Raw genomic sequence first — 22,199 nt, 5'->3', positions numbered from 1 at the left:
TGTGCTAGTTAGTTCAAGAATTGAGAAGCTCCCCTGATCCACAGCTCCACTGGCTCAAATGCGTCAATATCTCCTTGTACAACAGTAGTGATAGAGTCCCTCTCATTCTTACCTACCACCCTATCAGCCTCCACATCCAACACATTATCCTCCGCAACTTCCCCCATCTCCAAAGGGACCCTACCACTAAGCATATCTTTACTTTCAACCACCCCCCCCCACCTGCCACTTTCTGCAGGGATCACTCCCTCCTTGATTCCCTTGTTCATTAGTCCCTCCCCACTAATCTTCCTCCAGGCACTTACCCATGCAACTGGCCTAAGTGCTACACCTGCCCATTCACCTCCTCCCTCACCTCCATTCAGGGCCCTAAACAGTCCTTCTAGGTGAGGTAACACTTTACCTGTGAATCTGCTGAGGTTGTCTATTGTGTCCAGTACTCCCGATGTGACCTACTCTACATTGGTGAGACCCGATGTAAATTGGGAGATGGCTTCGTCGAGCACCTCCACATCATCCTCCAGAAGCGGGACTTCCCAGTGGCCAAACATTTTAATTCCCATTCCCATTCCCTTTCTGACCTGTCAATTCACAGGAAAAAAAACAAATTAAATGTAAATTAGAATCTATTCTTTATAAGGAAGAATCTATAGTTGCATTTGTGGAGATGAAAATTCTGTTATAATTTAACTTGAAAAGTATCTTTCGATGCATTTCCACATTACCGAATGTTGAAAGGACTAGATGGAGTGGATGTGGAGAGGATGTTTCCTGTGGTGTGGGTATAAAGAACTAGAGGGCACAGCCCTGAAATTGAGGGGGTGACCTTTTAGAACAGAGGTAAGAGGGATTTTTTTTTAGCCAGAGCATAGTGAATTTGTGGAATGCTCTCCCACAGACTGCAGTGGAGACCAAGTACATGAGTATATTTAAGGCAGAGGTTGATCATTTCCTGATCAGTCAGGGTATCAAAGAATATGGTGAGAAGGCAGGTGAATGGGGTTGATTGGGATCCAGGATCAGCCATGATGGAATGACAGAGCAGACTTGATGGGCTGAATGGCCTACTTCTGCTCCTATGTTTAATGGACTTATGGTCTTATGCATCAACCCATAGTGTACCTTACAAAACCAAATAACCTGGTATTTTTGCATCCAGTAATGAATCTGACCAATATTACACGCTGCAGGACTTGTGTCCAGGAGAAAGAAGCAGACAGAATTTTTTTTTGCAGAGAGTACCCACCCTGCAAACTGCCTTTTCCAAAAGCTCCCTTCTGGAAAGTGCTACAGGATTATTAAAACAAAAACTTCATGCCATCTTCAAAGTTTCTCTTGCTAAGCGGTTAATCAGATCAACCATTTTGGTTAACCCTCCACCCAGCCCTATCAATTACCTCAGTCACCACACTGCACTGAAAGCACTTTAAACTACTTTTTATAATGTTGTTTACATTGTAAAGTTTGTATTTATGCACATTTTATTCCATATCTGTACCTTATCCTTTGACTTTTTTTATACAATTTGTTATTCTTTATAATTGTTGAAAGTTGCTGTTTTATGTTGCATGTCATACCAACACAATACAGCAAATTCCCGGCAGTTCTAATGAAGGGCCTTGGTCTGAAATGTCAACTGTTTCCTCTTTTCCACAGATGCTGCTTGGCCTACTGATTCAGTAGTCGGGAAGATGTTAGAGTCAATTGTTAAGGATGAGGTGATGGAGTACTTGGTGACACAGGACAAGATAGTACAAAGTCAGCATGGTTTCCTTCAGGGAAAATCCTTCCTGACAAACCTATTGGAATTATTTGAGGAGATTACAAGTAGGATAGATAAAGGAGATGCAGTGGATGTTGTATATCTGGATTTTCAGAAGGCCTTTGAAAAGGTGCCACACATGAGGCTGCTTACCAAGTTACCATGGTATTACAGGAAAGTTACTAACATGGTTAGAGCATTGGCTGATTGGTAGGAGGCAGCGAGTGGGAATAAAAGGATCCTTTTCTGGTTGGTAGCCAGTGACTAGTGGTGTTCCACAGGGGTCGGTGTTGGGACCACTTCTTTTCACGCTGTATATAAATGATTTAGATGATGGAATAGATGGCTTTGTTGCCAAGTTTGCAGATGATACAAAGATTGGTGGAGGGACAGGTAGTGATGAGGAAACAGGTAGGATGCAGAAGGACTTAGAGATTGGGAGAACGGGCAAGAAAATGGCAAATGAAATACAATGTTGGAAAATGCATGGCTGTGTACTTTGGTAGTAGAAATAAATGTGCACACTATTTTCTAAATAGGGAGAAAATCCAAAAATCTGAGATGCAAAGGGACTTGGGAGTCCTTGTGCAAAACACCCTAAAGGTTAACTTGCAGGTTGAGTCGGTGGTGAGGAAGACAAATGCCATGTTAGTATTCAATTCAAGAGGTCTCGAATACAAGAGCAAAGATATGATGCTAAGGCTTTATAAGGCACTGGTCAGGCCTCACCTTGAGTATTGTGAACAGTTTTGGTCCCCTCATCTTCGAAAAGATGTGCTGGCATTAGACAGAGTTCAGAGGAGGTTCACAAGGATGATTCCAGGAATGAAAAGGTTATCATGCGAGGGATGTTTGATGGCTTTGGGTCTGTACTCACTGGAATTCAGAAGGATGAGGGGGGATCTCACTGAAACTTTTCGAATGTTGAAAGGCCTAGACAGTGCAGATGTGGAAAGGATGTTTCCCATGGTAGGGAGTCTAGGACAATAGGGCACAGCCTCAGGACAGAGGGGCGCTCTTTCAAAACAGATGCAGAGAAGTTTCTTTAGCCAAAGGGTGGTGAACTTGTGGAACTTGTTGCCACATGCAGCTGTGGAGGCCAGGTTGCTGGTTGTATTTAAGACAGATTGATAGATTCTTGATTGGACATAGCATCAAAGGTTATGGGGAGAAGGCTGGAAATTGGGGTTGAGGAGAAGAAAAAAGAGTCAGCCACGAATGAATGGCGGAGCAGACTCGATGGGTCCGATGGCCTAATTCTGCTCCTACATCTTATTGTCTTATGGTCTTATTACCATTCAGTATACGATATATTAACAATGGGGTTGAAAAACTAGGCACGACACATTTTTGGAATGGTTCAATCAGTCGGTTAATTCGTAGAATTATATGACAAAACAGATTTAAGACTTTTCGACTATTTATAAAGATATGGGATTTATAATACCAGGAAATTAAACATGTTATTTTCTTGTAATTAGCCATTCACAGGTCAGATATAACCATTTAGAAAGCATAGGATTCACAGTGCTAATGCATTGTCTTATTGTCTTACATAAAACTACTTTTTTGCAATAATTTCACTATAATAAAATTTCTGTCCTGAATTTCTTTATAGATTGGTCTGTTAAATTAACCTCCGATCCAAATCCACCTATTCCGGGCCAACAGCTTACACTCAACTGCACTGTAAATTACGAAACTAAAGGAAGCTACAGTTGGTATTTTGTGTATCCGTCCAAGAATAAGACCAAAGTCACAGAGCAGAACCACATAATTATTGAAGCTGCAACATCAGGGATATATTACTGCTTGATGCACGATCAGATTAGCAACAAGATTGAAGTACCAGTACAAGGTAAAGTCATGAACTATTTAAACGTGTATTTCTTTTGTTGGAAAGATTTTGTATTTGTAAAGGAGTAAGCAACGCTGAGAAAGTAAATATCTATTGCTCACTTGAATTGCTTGCATGATTTGTATTTTTTTCTTCCTCTTGCACATCAAGTGTTGGTCTTTTATTTTTATTTTAATTCTTCTTTTTCCTTAATTGGATTCTTTGGGGTTTCTTGCTTTGTGCCTACCTGTGAGCAAGGTTGCATAATTGATCTAGGAAGAGGTACAGTCGACGTTTCCGGCCGAGACCCTTCGTCAGGACTAACTGAAGGAAGAGTTAGTAAGAGCTGCGTTCATCAGCAACTTTGATGTGTGTTGCTTGAATTTCCAGCATCTGCAGAATTCCTGTTGTTTGCATAATTTATACATTCTTTGACAATAAATGTACTTGAATCTTGAATTTTTCAGCAGTTTTTCAGTTGGGAATAACCACTTAGGAACAATAAGCCAAATGCCAAATGCCAACAGCAATACAGCTAAAGGCCCTGGTCAACACATGCAAAATGCTGGAGGAATTCAGCAGGCCAGGCAGCATCTATGGAAATAAATAAACAATCGACATTTGGAGCCGAGACCCTTCTGCAGGACTGAGAAGGAAGGGGCAAGATGCCAGAATAAAAAGGTGGTGGGAGGGTAAAGAGGCTAGCTGGAAGGTGGTAGGTGAAGCAAGGTAGGTAGGAAAGGTCAAGGGCAGGAGAAGAAAGAATCTGATTGGAGAGGAGAGTGGACCATAGGAGAAAGGGAAGGAGGAGGGGACACAGGGGGAAATGATAGGTAGGTGAGAAGAGATAAGAGACCAGAGTGGGGAATAGAGGAAGTGTGGGGGAGGGGGTAAAATTTGTTTACTGGAAAGAGAAATCGATATTCATGCCATCGGGTTGGAGAATTCCCAGATGGAATACGAAGTGTTGCTCCTTCACCCTGAGGGAGGCCTCATCTTGGCTCAAGAGGATGCCATGGATCAACAAGTTAGAACAGGAAAGAGAATCAAAATGAAGATGTTTGGCTACTGGGAAGTCCTGCTTCTAGTGGGTGGTGTGGAGATACTCGACAAAGTGGCTCCCCATTTTACGATGGGTCTCACCAGTGTAGAGGAGGCCGTATCGGGAGCACCGGGCACAATGGATGACCCCAGAGGTGAAGTGTTGCCTCGCTTGGAAGGACTGTTTGGGGCCCTGAATGGAGGTGAGGGAGGAGGTGAATGGGCAGATGTAGCACTTTGTCCGGTTCAGGGATAAGTGCCTGGAGGGAGGTTAGTGGGGAGGGATGAATGGACAAGGGAGATGCAGAGGGGGCGAGGGGGAGGTAATGAAGATCTGATTGGTGGCAGGATCCCTTCGGACACGGTGGAAATTGCGGAGTATAATGTGTTGCGTGTGGTTGCTGACGGAGTGATAGGTAGGGACGGGATGAACTCTGCCACTATTACAAAGATGGGAAGACGAAGTGAGCGCAGATGTACAGGAAATAGGGAAGGTGTGGGCAAGGGCAGCATCAATAGCAGAGGGAGGGGACCCCTGTTCTTTAAACAAGGAGCACCCCTCTGAAAGCTGGATCCTGTAAATGGATGCGGCGGAGGCGAAGAACTGGAATGGGAAGCCGCATCCTTCCCTTATTTCTGGATCCATTCTACTAACTCTTTCTTACACCCTCCCCCAGATTTCACAGACACTCAGTGGCCAATTTATTAAGGACACCCGTACTTCTGCTCGTTAATTCAAATCTCCAATCAGCCAATCATGTGGCAGCAACTCAGTGCATAAAAGCATACAGTCATGGTCAGGAGGTTCAGTTATTGTTTAGACCAAACGATGGGGGAGGGGTGGAAGAAATGTGATCTAAGTTACTTTGACCATGGAATGATCGTTGGTGCTAGACAAGTGGTTTGATACTAGAGTGCTGACCTCTTGGGATTTTCATGCATTACAGTCTCTAGAGTTCATTAAAAACAAAAAAAATCCAGTGGGCCGCAGTTCTGTGGGGAAAATAGAGGGGAATGGCCAGACTGATTCAAGCTGACAGGAAGGCATCAGTATCTCAAATAACCACACATTACAACAGTGGTGTGATACATCTTTGAGTATTTGGTGCTCAAATTTATTTTGAATCCCATGGAGCATGTGGAGACTTTCCAATATCCAGGCAGTTTTTCTTTCTTTCTTTTTTTTCTGTCTTTTTTTCTTTTTTTTTTAGGTAGTGGTATGCTGCAGGGGGAAGGCTTAAGGGGAGGGGGGAGGGTAGATATTATTCTGTGCAATCAAGTTTGAAAATTGAATTAAAATTTTTTTTAAAAAAAACAGTGGTGTGCAGAGGAGCATCTCTGAACGTACAACACGTCGGACTATAGAATTTTAAAGTGGATGGGCTTCAGCAGCAGAAGACCATTAACAAATACTCAGTGGTTGCTTTATTAAGTACCGGGGGAACCAAATAAAGTGGCCAATGAGTGCATTTCACAAGCGTGTGGTGATCAGGGCTGGACAAAACACTCCCACCATGGCCTTCCACATGGTTTATGCAGTTTCATCCTAACTTCCTTTCTGCCTGTATTCATGACCATGTTCTCAAAAATGTATCTATTCACTCATGGGATATAGAAAGTCATTGTAACGCCAGAAGTTATTGTCATTCATAGATACTAAGGCAGCAGATTTGAGTGACTATATGACAGCAGATTTCCTTCCCTGAAATCCCGGATGGGATTTTTTATGATGTCCAACAGGTTTCACCATCATGATAACTGAGACAGCTTATTTAAAATTCCAGGTTTTTTTCATTGTTTGAATTACCATGGTGAGATTCAAACTCATGTTTCATGATCAATGATTCACAATTGCTAGTTCATAGTCATTTGTATTAACAGAACACTACAGAGTATAGATTCAGGTCCCTCCACACCTGCATCCCAGTTAAAAGAGTGTGATCAAGCCACTGATGACTCTCTGTCCCTCTACCACAGGTTATCACTTGACACACATCTGCCCTGAATTTCATCTGTTCATTCACCCCTTATTTACTTGCGGTTGATTGAAATTCTCATCTATAAGCTTTGTCTCATTTACAAGTTTTTGCCTGAACACTCCTGTAATAAAGAACAGTAACCACAGTAGCTTGAATTCTGAAACAGAAGCAGAAATGCTGTCATGTAGCACCCGTTGAAAGAGAAAACAGTAAATATTTTGGGTCAGGGAAGCTTCCTCTCTATGGTCCATCAAATTAGTCACAGAGGATCTGCCCTTGACAAAGTCATGTTGGTTGTCTCTAATTAATCCCAGCTCTTCCTAGTGACCATTAATCTCTCCCTCAAAATGCTTTACCAGTATATTCCCCATACTTCTGGTAATTTATAGTTTTTTTTAATGTCTTGCTTTGTACTCTGGCACAAAACAACAAATTTCAGTGAGAATAAACCTGATACTGATTATAAGTTAGTCTGATGAAGTTTGTCTTCAACAAGTCCTTATCGGTTGTCTTTAATCACTTATCCAAGTGACTACACTTTCCTTGATAATTGCTTTTAAAACTTTCCCCACAGGAGAAGTTAAACCACCTGGCTGTATAGCAGTGTGCGTTGTAGAAAGACAGAACCTTATACTTGTTTAGTCTTGTCCTGCTTAATATTCCTTTATTCACCGCACACTTCTCAGCAACTGGAAAATTTTGACAATTATCTGAATTTTATACCCAACAGATTAAGCAAGATCTATGAAGACAGTTAACATTTCAGGTCAATGGCCTTTCATGAGAAAGCTACCTCCTTGTTAATTAACCTGTATCATCGACTTCTTAAGAAATCAGTCAAAGAAATTGACCGTAATGACCGTAAATATTTGAAGGGTTCATGTGCTAATTGCTACAACATGCATTTTCAAAGCTATAAAAACAAAATGTGCAACTTAGTACATTTAATGGTGTTTGTGGAATGGGTACATAACATAAAATTCTGGAGCACTAGGAGCACCTTGGCCCTGCTGCACAACCTAACAAGGCGATAGCTGCTCTGAGTTTGGCTACACTTCCAATTTTCTGTCTTAGTTCCACTATAGGTCAAACCTCTATCTCAGACTTGCAGGTATTCAATAACCCTTCTCTAAGAGCAAACAACAAACAACTATCTGTGTGGTTTCTACTTTCCAGATTTCAGTTTCCAGCCGGCGGTGATGGGTGTCTGTATAGCAGCCATTCTGGTGGTCATTCTGATTGTGGGGTTGATTTGTTATTACAGTGTGACTAAAGGTACGTAATTAGAAACAAAACGTTCACTAATTTCCATTGCTTTTAATTTTGTATCCATCTGATCAAAGTTCAAAGTAGATTTATTATACAAGTACATAGACATCACCATTTACAAACCTGAGTTTCATTCTCCTGCCAGCATACTCAATAAATCCATCATAGAATAATAACCATAATAGAATCAATGAAAGACTGCACCAACTCGAGTGTTCAACCAATTTGCAAAAGACAACAAATTGTGCAGATATAAAAAGAAATAAATAATACAAAAAAAATAAGCAATAAATATTGAGAACATAAGATGGAGAGTTGTTGAAAGTGAGCCCGTAGGTTGTGGGAACATTCCAATGATACAGTGAGTGAAGTTGTCCCCCTTGGTTAAAGAGCCTGGTGGTTGAGGGAGTTGTCATAAATGGATTTGGTCATAATATCAATCTTTTTTGCAATTTTTTATAGATAATATTACTCTTCAGAATGTCCAGCTTCGCAAGCTAATCTCTTGGCACTCAGATTCTTCCAGAACTTTGCTCTCTTATGTTTGCAGCACCACCCCGCGCACCCCCCCCCACCGAGAGAAGGCACTTTCTTTTCATGAAGTATGAGTTAAAAAGAGTTTGTAGGTCCCTGAAATGTTTAACTGGCTGTGTTTTACGTATCTGGCTCACTGCCATAGCACCTGCATTAACCTGATCTGGATACAGAGGAGTGGCTGAACCCTCTGATCCCGAGAGTTGGCCTACAGGATGGAGAGGACTCATTGATAGCAAGGATTTTAATAATCAGGCACTTAAAAGCTATACAAATTGGCTTAAGTAAATACAAATAATAAGTTTAATGAAAAGAATCCTTAATTTCAGAAAGTAAATTAAGTAAAAATAATACCTTCATCATAAAGAAAAATAGTTCAGCCACTTATCTGCCCTTGTGTTTTTAACACAAGGTTTGAACTCTCATTTGTGTGAACTGGGTCACATTTCTTTCACCATAGGTGTGCACGGGCTGGGTATTAAGTGTATCTAGTCCCTCAGCTTGGTACACCAGTGGTGAGCCCACCAAGAGAGCAGAAGGTAAGGTAGGTCAGACTTTGACGCCTGGCTTCCCCTTTTCAATGTGAGACTAGCTGAGCTGCAAGGAGGTCAGTGCTGATGGTTTACCTTGGAACCAGCAGCTAGAGATGAGCACGGTCCAGCCCTATAGCTGCTCAATACCTTAACTTAAAAAAATTCTAGTCAAACCAGCCTATTTTCATGAAAGAAAAGAGGAAAAATAATTTTTAGAGGCTAAAAGTAAGTATTTTGTTTCGATGCAGCTGTGTTGAGTTCATTTAACTTGATGCTTGGATTGTTGGAATTATTCTGGGTCACAGATGAATGACCTATCATAGAGACTCTTACTGGTGAGTGTTAATTTGGTGGATTGAGTGCTCCAGCCCTTATTCCATAAAACTAATACCCCAAGCAGTCCTGATGAGGGGTCTCGGCCCAAAATGATGGCTCTGTGTGCCTTTCCATAGGTGCTACCTGACCTGCTGAGTTCTACCAGCATTCTGTGTGTATGTTACTCTGGACTTCCAGCATCTTCAGAATCTCTTGCATTTACCACAAGCAATATTAAATAAACTTCACCAAATAAAGACCATAAGACAAAGGAGCAGAAGCCGGCCATTCGGCCCATCGAGTCTGCTCCGCCATTTTATCATGAGCTGATCCATTCTCCCATTTAGTCCCACTCCCCTGCCTTCTCACCATAACCTTTAATGCCCTGGCTACTCAGATACCTATCAATCCCTGTCTTAAATACACCCAATGACTTGGCCTCCACTGCTGCCCATGGCAACAAATTCCATAGATTCTCCACCCTCTGACAGAAAAAATTTCTTCGCATTTCTGTTCTGAATGGGCGCTCTTCAATCCTTAAGTCATGCCCTCTTGTACTAGACTCCCCCATCATGGGAAACAACTTTGCCACATCCACTCTGTCCATGCCTTTCAACATTCGAAATGTTTCTATGAGGTCTCCCCTCATTCTTCTAAACTCCAAGGAATACAGTCCGAGCAGACAAACGTTGCTCATATGTTAACCCTCTCATTCCTGGAATCATTCTAGTGAATCTTCTCTGTACCCTCTCCATCGTCAGCACATCCTTTCTTAAATAAGAAGACCAAAACTGCCCACAGTTCTCCAAGTGAGGTCTCACCAGCGCCTTATAGAGCCTCAACATCACATCCCTGCTCCTTACTCTATTCCTCTAGAAATGAATGCCAACATTGCATTCGCCTTCTTCACCACCAACTCAACCTGGAGGTTAACCTTAAGGGTATCCTGTATGAGGACTCCCAAGTCCCGTTGCATCTCAGAACTTTGAATTCTTTCCCCATTTAAATAATAGTCTGCCCATTTATTTCTTCTGCCAAAGTGCATAACCATACACTTTCCAACATTGTATTTCATTTGCCACTTCTTTGACCATTCTTCCAATCTATCCAAGTCTCTCTGCAGACTCTCCGTTTCCTCAGCACTACCGGCCCTCCACCTATCTTTGTATCGTCAGCAAACTTAGCCACAAAGCCACCTAGTCCATAATCCAAATCATTGATGTACAATGTAAAAAGAAGCGGCCCCAACACGGACCCCTGTGGAACACCATTGGTAACTGGCAGCCAACCAGAATAGGATCCCTTTATTCCCACTCTCTGTTTCCTGCCAATCAGCCAATGCTCTATCCACATATGTAACTTTCCCGTAATTCCATGGGCTCTTATCTTGTTAAATAGCCTCATGTGTGGCACCTTGTCAAAGGCCTTCTGAAAATCCAAATATACAACATCCACTGCATCTCCCTTGTCTAGCCTACTGATAATTTCCTCAAAAAATTGTAATAAGTTTGTCAGGCAGAATTTTCCTCTAAGGAATCCATGCTGAGTTTTGCCTATCTTAACATATGCCTCCAGGTACTCTGTAACCTCATCCTTGGCAATTGACTCCAACAACTTCCCAACCACTGATGTCAAGCTAACAGGTCTATAATTTCCTTTTTGCTTCCTTGCCCCCTTCTTAAATAGCGGAGTGACATTTGCAGTCTTCCAGTTGCCCGGAACCATGCCAGAATCTATCAACTTTTGAAAGGTCTCCCAGTGGCCACACATTTTAATTCCACATCCCATTCTCATTCTAATATGTCTATCCATGGCCTCCTCTACTGTAGAATGAAGCCACACTCAGGTTGGAGAAACAACACCTTATATTCCGTCTGGGTAGTCTCCAACCTTATGGCATGAACATTGACTTCTCGAACTTCCGCTAATGCCCCACCTCCCCCTCATACCCCATCCGTTATTTATTTATATACACACATTCTTTCTCTCTCTCTCTCCTTTTTCTCCCTCTGTCCCTCTGACTACACCCCTTGCCCATCCTCTGGGTTTCCCCCCCCCTTTTCCTTCTCCCTGGGCCTCCTGTCCCATGATCCTCTCATATCCCTTTTGCCAATCACCTGTCCAGTTCTTGGCTCCATCCCTCCCCCTCCTGTCTTCTCCTATCATTTTGGATCTCCCCCTCCCCTCCCACTTTCAAATCTCTTACTAGCTCTTCCTTCAGTTAGTCCTGACAAAGGTTCTCAGCCCGAAATGTCGACTGTACCTCTTCCTAGAGATGCTGCCTGGCCTGCTGCGTTCACCAGCAACTTTGATGTGTGTTGCTTGAATTTCCAGCATCTGCAGAATTCCTCGTGTTTAGACTTTTGAAAGATCATCGCTAATGCCTCCGCAATCTCCACAGCTACTTCCTTCAGAACATGCGGGTGCATTCCATCTGGTTCAGGAGATTTATCTACCTTTAGACTATTCAGCTTCCTGAGTACTTTCTGTCGTAATTGTGACTGCGCACACTTCTCTTCCCTGCCACCCTTGAATGTCCGGTATACTGCTGATGTCTTCCTCAGTAAAGACTGATGCAAAATACTCGTTCAGTTCCTCTTCCATCTCCTTATCTCCCATTACAATTTCTCCAGCATCGTTTTCTATCGGTCCTATATCTACTCTCACCTGTCTTTTACTCTTTATATACTTGAAAAAGCTTTTAGTATCCTCTTTGATATTATTTGCTAGCTTCCTTTCATAGTTAATCTTTTCCCTCTTAATGACCTTCTTAGTTTCCTTTTGTAAGGTTTCAAAAACTTCCCAATCCTCTGTCTTCCCACTAGTTTTTGCTTCCTTGTATGCCCTCTCCTGTGCTTCAACTTTGGCTTTGACTTCTACAATAATGTAATGAAGGGCACATTCAGTGGATGTTGGTATATGCACATTCCCTGTCACTTACCACTTTAAATAACTCTCTCATGTTCTCCGCCTTCTGTTTCTACCTTGCCACTGTGAAAGTAAAACACCCATCTCGTAATAATGGTATAAATTTATTAAAAGTGCATCTTCCTATCCTAAGAGCATTCTGACAGGCTGCATCACTGTCTGGTATGGTGGTGGGGGGGGGGGGGAGCTACTGTGCAGGACCGAAAGAAGCTGCAGAGGGTTGTAAATTTAGTCAGCTCCATCTTGGGTACTAGCCTACAAAGTACTCAGGACATGTTCAAGGAGCAGTGTCTCAGGAAGGCAGCGTCCATTATTAAGGACCTCCAGCACCCAGGGCATGCCCTTTTACCATCAGGTAGGAGGTACAGAAGCCTGAAGGCACACAATCAGTGATTCAGGAACAGCTTCTTCCCCTCTGCCATCCAATTCCTAAATGGACATTGAACCCTTGAACACCACTTCACTTTTTAAATATATATAATTTCTGGTTTTTGCACGATTTTTAATCTATTCAATATACATATACTGTAATTGATTGATTGATTTATTTTTTTTTCTTCTATATTATGCATTGCATTTGTTACGTACCCCGTAACTGGGTTGCCAAACCAGCAGAAATGGATCACTCAGTTGGAGTCTGGAGTACTAGAACTAAGAAAGTTTTATTAAAGAAACAAGCAACACATTAATCGAAAGGATAATAAATGCAACAGTTCAGTGATGATAAACACACATGTGCACAGCATTAAGATAACAGCATCAATCAAGCTCTATCGTTGTCTAGGGGTAAATGACCAATTTCAAAATGACTCAAAGTTCAGTCCAGTTAGTAGTTCAGTTCGCAGTAATCGTTGCCATGGCGGTGGACAAGGTGGGGGAAGAGAGGCATAGAATAGGAACAACTCATCATTCAGCACAGCTTCACTCACAGACCAGCGAGATGGCTCACAAACAGCATTTGGGCGGGTCCTTGGTGATGTCACCTGAGGTCACCGACTGTGACCCCTCCTCCAGATGCGGTCGATCCTCTGCAGTGAACCCGGCACCCAGGCAAGGGCGGACACACACCGGGTTCCCGCTGATCGTACCTTTCCACCCTGGCCGTTGTCTGATACTTCTCACCCACTCGTGAGAAGCGTACCGCTTCCAGGGTCTCGTCACCTCGGGTGGCGTGTGTGTGTCCTGTCTTAGCGAACCTGTCCCTTTTTATCCCCCTGCTGGGGTATCGCCTGTCCATCACTTCAAACAGTTCAAGGTTCAAAGAGGGGAGCCGCTCCAGACAGCTCTCTCTCCCACATCCCTTCATTACACATCTCCAGACGCTGCTCCATTGTTCCTTATCTCTCCTTCCCCTGAGGGCAGGTGGCAGACCAACTGCTGATGCCACTGATGCTAGCCCAGGCCAGCAAACATCTTAATTTTATGTGTATTCTCGTAACACATTGAACTGCTGATGCCAAGTTAACAAATTTCATGACGCGTGCCGGTGATAATAAACCTGATTCTGATTCTGATTTATGATTCTGCTAATCAAATAAATCTGCTGATGCTGACTTCTGATTTTGGTTGAGCTGAGGTGCTGGTTCTCTTTGGCTGCAGGAAAACCTACCACTCATCTGCACTATTTGAGTTCCAGCTGCCATATGCAGCTCCCAACGCCCCATTAACAATGGACACAAAAAGACTTGTAGCCCATGTGACCCAGGACATCTGGTGCCATGCAGGCTCCTTGGTAAAAAGTTGGAGATCCAAGAGGAAAATAAGTCCTAAAAAGGACACCTTTATTATTATTACATAGTAAGCAAGCTAAAAGATTGTTTATTTTTGCATTCATTGTTTAGACCTTGTTATGTAATGTTCCCCGCTGTAAGAATTCCACAAAGGCTGCTCCACTTCCTGCACTACAGGGTGTGTCACTGTTGGATTCTTCAGATGGGATGTTTAAACTATGAATAGGAACTTGTGGCAAGTTTAGCAGGCGCAGCTAAGGAAATGCTTGCAATAGTAGGTTCTTCTCTTTCTCAATGCACCAAGAGTGTTTTGGCCTGGAGTATGCACTTAAACGCATGCAAAATAGTACACTCCGGACGATTAAAAAAAAATTAAGTATAAATACTTCCACTGAAAAGTAATCTGAAGAACAAAACCTACTTAATCCAGGTATTAATCTCTCACATTGTCCTGGAAAAATGTACTTCATTGATGCTAATTTCCATAAAATGTGGGTTTAAGAAAGTGGAATCTTAAAACCTACTTCCATTAATGTCCTGTGAACCTCTGGGACTCAATCCCTCCACTCTTCCCCCACCCCCCCCACCTCCCCCACTGCCAGAATGTATTTTTATTGTTGCTTATCAATTTCATTTTGTTTGGGTATTAAAGAGATTCATAGTCTAATACTCCCGTGCTCTGTGCTCCAAAAATTCTTGTAAAAATAATCCCTCTAGAATTTGGGTTTCACCGTTTCTCATGCAAATCTGCCAACCACTTAAAATGTGTGTTAGATCTTTACCAGGTGAAGAGGTGTTTAAAATCTCTTTACAAGGTTACCCTTTGATATTGGGATTAAATGTAGTTGTAGTTTTCAATGTAGTTCAGGTGATTCTCCAGCTTTCTTGTGGGCCCATGAGATTCCTACACAATGTAATGAAGGGCACATTCAGTGGATGTTGGTATATGCACATTCCCTGTCACTTATCACTTTAAATAACTCTCTCAGGTTCTCCACCTTCCATTTCTACCTTGCCACTGTGAAGCTCAGAAAGTTTCCATAAGAGCATTAGACATAGGAGCAGAATGAGACCATTTGGCCCATCAGGGTTTCTCTATCATTCAATCATGGCTGATGCTGACTGAATGCCCTGCTATGTCCACCCCCAACCCCCCAACTCACAGACACATTCCCGACCTGCAATGGTCATATTTTCATCTCTTATTGCTACTGTTTCACATATTTATATGACTGCTTGTTTTATTAAACCACTGACAGTAACATTATACTGTCTTACATAAACATACTCCTTGCACTTTGTGTCAACATGTGAACCTTCAGGCCATGTCACTTAGGGACTTGAGCTAATATTATCTTGTGACTGTATGTGCTGATTCATAACTACATGTGCAGTGTGTGACCATATGTACTGTGTTTTGCCCCTTCAGAGAAACGATGTTTCTATAAGACCATAAGATATAGGCACAGAATTAGGCCATTTGGCCCATTGAGTCTGCCCTGCCATTTCATCCTGGCTGATCCAATTTTCTTCTCAGCCACAATCTCCTGCCTTCTCCCTGTATCCCTTCATGCCCTGATCAATCAAGAGTCTATCTATCCCTGCCTTAAATATTCATTAAGACTTGGCCTCCAGAGCTGCTTGTAGCAAAGAATTCCACAGATTCACCACTCTCTGGCTAAAGAAATTCCTCCTCATCTCTGTTCTAAAAGGACGCCCCTCTAGTCTAAGGCTGTGACCTCTGGTCTTAGACTCTCCCACCACAGGAGACATCCTCTCCACATCCACTCTATCAAGGTCTTTCACCATTAGATAGGTTTCAATGAAGTCACCCCCCATTCTTCTAAGTTCTAGTGAATACAGGACCAGAGCCATCAAATGCTCTTCATATGATAAGCCATTCAATCTTGGAATCATTTTCACGAACCTTCTTTGAACCTTCTCCAGTTTCAAAACTGATGGGCCCAAAAGAGCTCACAATACTCCAGGCAGAGGCCTCACCAGTGCTTTATAAAATCTCAGTATTACATCCTTGCTTTTATATTCTAGTCCTCTTGAAATGAATGCTAACATTGCATTTGCCTTTCTCATCACAGACTAAATCTGCAAATTAACCTTTAGGGAATCTTGCACAAGGACTCCCAAGTCCCCTTGTGCCTCCGTTTTTTTTTGTATTTTCTCTCCATTTAGAAAATAGTCAACCCTTTCATTTCTTCTACCAAAGTGCATGCCCATACACTTTCTTACACTGTTTTGTTTAGTTGTATACATGTGTATTGTTGAATGACAAAAATTTTGAGCTTTCAACGCTTTGTCCTGCCTTCTCCACAGAACTTTTAACACTCTTACTAATTTTGGTCCTCTGGACCAAGCATTGACCTCACTAGCCTTAGATTATATACATCTTCTGTTGTCCAGCCTTGCCAATTTAATTGTTAACCTAAATTTACAGCATGGAGTCACAAGAGATGGCCGACGCTAATATTTAGGGCAACAAACAAAATGCTGAAGGAACTCAACAATTCAGGCAGCATCCGTGGAGAGAAATGGACAGTTGCAGTTTTGGGTTGAAACTTTTATCTGGACCTAACTATATTTGTTTGTTGCCCTAAAGTTACAGCAATATTCATGTAAAAAAAACCCAGCCCGTATCAGTATTATAAATACTCATTACAAAAACCTCATGTTTTGCAAACTTGAGTCTTAAACATTCAGAATTGTAAATAATCTTTTTGATTATTTTTATAATGAATTCCAGCCTTAAAATAATCCTGAAATTGGTAGTTATGGCTTGTGTATCAATTATGTCTTTGCAAAAATATTTTCTTAAAAAAGATCTCTTTCAGCCCACAGATTCAATGCTACATAAGTTATGTGATGTGTATCCATCCGCCAACAAAATTCGGCTTTGTTATCTTCAATTACAGAACAGTTTCATCCAGGAAATTCTACACAACCATCATAACAATGCTTCATTGTTATTGACAAACAATACAGGTTAATTTAGAGTAGTGCACTGGCCTCTGATAAATCTCTCTTTCGTCACTGATGGGTCAGTCTGCTACTTTGTATCCTACTTGGAGCCTGATTGAAATGGAAGTGAAATCCAGTCCAAGTATCAATCATGACTGGAGAGTGACTCACAGAATACAATACAATGGGAGCGAATCCTGCAGGACTGAAGACTGACAAACTGGACAAGTTTGATTAACTTTTCAGATGAGTAAGGCTGCAGTTTCAGATTTTGAATTGATGCAGATATTAAAGGAGAAATTAAGATCTGATCGCCATTTGTTTCCTGCTGTTTCTGTGCAAAGTTACCAGCTGTAAAGAGATATCAAGGTATCGCACTCCACTTGCAATTATAGATATAAATCATGCTAAATGAAGGAGATTATTTAAAGAAATCAATCCATTGTCCCCAGCACTCCAAATCAACAGGGTTGGCAGGGTAGTGTAGTGGTTGGCACCACTCTTTACACAGTACAGGTAACCCATGTTCAATTCCTGCCGCTGCCTGTAAGGAGTTTGTACGTTCACCCTGTGACCGCGTGGGTTTCCTCCCACAGTTCAAAGACGTACTGGTTAGCAGGTTAATTGATCATTGTAAATTGTCCCATAATTAGGGTAGGTTTTAATTGGGGGACTGCAGGGCAGCACGGCTCAAAGGGCCAGAAAGGCCATTTCCGTGCTGTATCTCAATAAATAAATAAATTTGCAAAGTGACTAGGACCAGTTTAAACCTATTTCTTAAATTTTGTGGATGATGCAAGGACTTCCACTGTGATGCAGGCCAAACAAAAACTTTCACTTCAATACACCAATTAATGTTTCCCGAGTATTATTTTGGGAGGTATGATGACCTGAAAGACCTCTCATTGTATTTTATCATTTTATGGTTAAGAAATAGACATCCATTTTCTTTGGCCCAGAAAAGTAAAGCTCGTTGAAGCAATATAAATATTGGCAGAGCCATTCTGTTTATTAAAGAGCTCTAGTAACCCTGAACACTCATAAGGATGAAGATTGGAGTTAATTCTGGTTTTACATTTATATTTTAGGTTAGCTCCAGATCATTATTCAGAGTTCAATAGCAAGATGATGGTACCCAGCAAAATGAAGCAGATTACTACTCATACGTTCCACAGTTTTATTTATAGTTATGTAAACCTGTTGTCATGTTCATTTTCATAAGCTTTGCCATATGTTTTCAGGGTTACCATAAGATACAGGAGCAGAAAAAGGCCATTTGGCCCACTGAGTCTGCCCTGCCATTACATCATGGCTCATCCAATTTTCCTCTCAGCCCTAATCTCCTGCCTTCTCCCCGTATCCCTTCATGTCCTGACCAATCAAGAATCTATCAACCTCTGCCTTAAATATACATAAAGACTAAACTGCCACAGCTGCCTATGGCAAAGGATTCCTCAGAATTCCAAAGTATTACTTGGGTGAATTACACAGACTCTCATCACAACCTTGCTTTTTTTCTTATTACTAGACAGTCGGCGGGGGGGGGGGGTGCAAAAGGTGCATACCTTCTAGGAAAAACACCCTTTACACTGATCAACTCATGCTAATGGTACCCCCCTCATGTATGCACATATTAGATTTCAAGGGATTAGGTATTTGCCATTAAACTCTAGTTTAACAAACGAATGTTTTGTTACAAAAGTTGTATATATTTTTTAAACTATAGAGGAAAAATCTCAACTTTGTCTCCAGCCACAAATGGCAGGAGCTTAGCTCAGTCGTTATGATAGTCCAGATTTATTTATCTTTGCATGACATTCATATAAATGTTTAAGTAGAAAATCCCTCTGAAGCTTTCCAGACTGGTCATTCACAAATGTACAGTTTTATATCAGTATTATACCAATGGTATTAGACTCCATACAATTCATTTACTATTCTCTTTCTGTCTTTGTGACACTATTTGCAACGGCCCACCTATTACCCTTGAGAAGGATGTGTCGTCAAGATAGAGTGAGGCATGTAGAACTGCCTGGGATGTTACCATAGTGATCACCTTTCATTTAAGGTAGCATCAAAATGGAATTTTGCCATCACCTTTGCAATAAATATGTATGTGAAGAGTTGCAAATGTATTTTACTGATGCTAATATCAGAAATTGGCAGGAATACAGATGTTAAAGAACTGATATATACATATTCTGCACACCATTGTTCCTTTAATAGGATATTTCATTTCAGCTACTCTTTTATATTGAACCATTAATGTTGTATCTCCAAATGTAGACATTCTGTGCATATGAAAGATTTATTTTAGTCAAATATGTATTGGATTAAAGGTATTTCATAAATACAGTAGACTGTGCAGTTGCTCTAGTTTCCATATTGACTCTTGTAACTTAAGCACCTATTTGCTACAAATTGAGTTGCAGTCCCATTATAACAGCAAGACCAAAGAATCTGATTCAACAGCTGTCTTATCAATGGTTTACAGCTGTACTGATATATAAAGTAAGTCCAGTAGTTTTGCAGACGCATGTAAAAAATCTTCACTGAGATCTGCTGAAATTGACTTTATGCAGAATGTTGTCATTTAATATAGTGATTGTTTGTTTCCATTTTACTGTTAGTTAATATCTTTTGCTGCTTTACCCATTCAGAGAACAGATTCCAGATTTCATGACAGAATATTTTGGGTGAGAAATTCTGTTCGTTACCTACAGGCTAGACACTATCAATGGAAAAGAGTAAAGACTCAATGTTTCTACCCTTCATCAGGACAGGATGAAGGGTCTTGACCGGAAATGTCAGATGTTTAATCTTTTCCATATGCGTTACCTGGCTTGCTGAGTTCCTTCAACATTTTGTGTGTATTACTTTGATTTCCAGCATCTTCAGATTTTCTTTTTTTTTTCTGTTCATTACCTCTTGCCGTTAGCATTTGGCACCTAAGATCTCGAACCACTGACAAATTTTTACAGTCCATACACTGGTGGGCACAGTAGTGGCAACGGTGCTGTTAACAATTCATATTTCTGCTGCTGAACCCACCATTGGCTGAATTGAACACATAACTCAACCTAGGGAAACAGCCAGCCACTGAACAAGTTCCATGAAGGAGGAAAGAATGCAGGAACAGGATGAAATGATACTGCTCAGCAAAGCTGTTCTGCTCTCCACTTAAGGTTAAAATATTAACTCCAATAATTTGTCTTTAATCTTTAAAATGTAACAATCACAGTTTTGGAACTTTCTGTTGACCTTGCCTCAACAAAGAGTTTCGGGGACAGAATTCCAACTTTGCCTCTGTCACTTGTGGAAAGAATTGCTTTTGGATGTTATATTGGAGTGAATTACTTACCAGAGAAGTTTCTCAACAATCAAATCTCCTGGCACATTGCAGAACAAGATGCGCACACTGTGGGTAAAGCAGTGATTAAAGACCGGAAGAAGGATAGCTTTACATGCAGAGGATATCTAGGAATCTATTGACCTGGTCAGCTATTTCAGAAGTTGGATAGTCCTGGAAAGATGGGATGGGGTGGGGTTGGTGGAGGGGGTTGCAAAATGTCCTTTTGTAAAACTTGTTTTGTCTTGATGTGTTTTGTAAGTAGAACTTTCCTTATGCATTCACCTGATTAAGGTGACTCCACCCAATAATATAAAACCTTTATTTCTAACTATTTTGATGACATTTATAGTGTGCAATTTATTAAGCTATTGAGGCTAGAATGGTGATTGCCAGAAGCTGATGAAGGGCTGGTAGATCACCTTCTTTACTTCACATAAATTTTTCAGAATCAGACTTCTGGTTTAATATTACTGATAGATGTCATGAAATTTGTTGTTTTGTACAAGGCATAAAAAATTATAAATTGTAATAAGAAATATATATAAAATTAAATAAGTGGTGCAAAAAGAGCAAAAAACATAGTGAGGTAGTGTTCATAGGTTGGTTCATTGTCCGTTCCGAAACCTGATTGTGGAGGGGAACGTTTTTGTTACTCAAAATGCAATTGGGGATTTGCACGTTTGCCTATATTCTTTAGGTTGTTATTTTAATAGTTCTGATTTTCATTTGATTGACTTTTATTGGTGATAATAAATAAAGGTTAACTATATTGATTTCTGTCAAGTGATACTTTGTCAATCAAATCCTGGCAATCACTAATATTTCTAATCATACTCTGCAATTTCTCCAAAGTTCAAATTGATTTTATTGTCATTCAGCTGCACACAATAGAGAAAGCTTTGGCAAAATGAGAAGATACATTCTCCTGTAAGTTGCCTCTTGTGTCCGATAATTCAGGTCTCTCAGTGACTGTGGCAACAAAAATGTGAAAACCTCGCAGTGCATTAATTTGGTAAATTCAGAGGATAAAAAACAACTTCAGTGGTCTCACTTGTGGTCAGCAGGCATGTACTGTTATGGTCAGCAGAGGGCAACATAAATCCCCATCATTGATCTGCTCTGTTGTCCTTTGCCCTGTTTATGCCAGAGCGTTATGCTCCTGTCAAGGCAGAGCGACCAGCTGCCTTTTTCGGGTCAGTGGCAGATTCCAACCACAATGCTGGTATCAGTATTTGTGGCTCTGGGCTGCATTCAAGGCTGGACTCAGAGTTATCAGCTGGGCATCAATGAATCATCATTTGCAGCAGAACAACTGTGGTCATTGAGAAGTGGGGAAAACGTTGCCAGGAGAAGCAACAGACTCAATGGCCATTTTACTAAGTACACCTGTACACCTTCTCATTAATGCCAATATCTAATCAGCCAATCATGTGGCAGCAACTCAATGCAGAAAAGCATGCAGACATGGTCAAGTGGTTCAGATGTTGCTCAGACCAAATATGAGATTGGGGAACATAAGAAATAGGAGCAGGAGTGGGCCATCTGGCCTGTTGAACCTGCTCCACCATTCAATAAGATCATGGCTGATCTGACCATGGACTCATCTCCACCTACCTGCTTTTCCCCATAACCCTTAATTCCCCTAGTATGCAAAAATCTATCCAACCCTGTCTTAAATATATTTACTGAGGTAGCCTCTACTGCTTCATTGGGCAGAGAATTCCACAGATTCACTACTCTCCAGGAAAAGCAGTTCCTCCTCATCTCTGTCATGAAACACTCCCCCGAATCTTGAGGCTATGTCACCTAGCTCTAGTCTCACCTATAAGTGGAAACAGCTTTCCTGCTTCTATCTTATCTATCCCTTTCATAATTTTATATGTTTCTATAAAATCTCCTCTCATTCTTCTGAATTCCATCTAGTACAGTCCCAGGTAATTCAATCT

The 22,199-nt window shown here is 41.2% G+C and overlaps 1 protein-coding gene across 2 annotated transcripts in view; it reads left to right on the top strand.

Moving 5' to 3' along the window:
• LOC134360302 (uncharacterized) overlaps positions 1 to 20,971 on the top strand; it is a 40,947-nt gene extending 19,976 nt beyond the window's left edge. For both annotated transcript variants that reach the window (XM_063074511.1, XM_063074510.1), the window contains 3 exons: positions 3,381 to 3,620; positions 7,796 to 7,894; positions 16,775 to 20,971. In XM_063074511.1, the coding sequence (XP_062930581.1) occupies positions 3,381 to 3,620; positions 7,796 to 7,894; positions 16,775 to 16,797 (362 nt within the window). In that variant the 3' untranslated portion in view covers positions 16,798 to 20,971. The remainder of the gene's footprint in view (positions 1 to 3,380; positions 3,621 to 7,795; positions 7,895 to 16,774) is intronic.
• Positions 20,972 to 22,199: the final 1,228 nt, after the last annotated feature.

This window comes from Mobula hypostoma, chromosome 22, assembly GCF_963921235.1.
Source record: "Mobula hypostoma chromosome 22, sMobHyp1.1, whole genome shotgun sequence".
Classification (NCBI taxonomy): domain Eukaryota; kingdom Metazoa; phylum Chordata; class Chondrichthyes; order Myliobatiformes; family Myliobatidae; genus Mobula; species Mobula hypostoma.
This window is presented reverse-complemented; position numbering and strand designations above follow the sequence as displayed.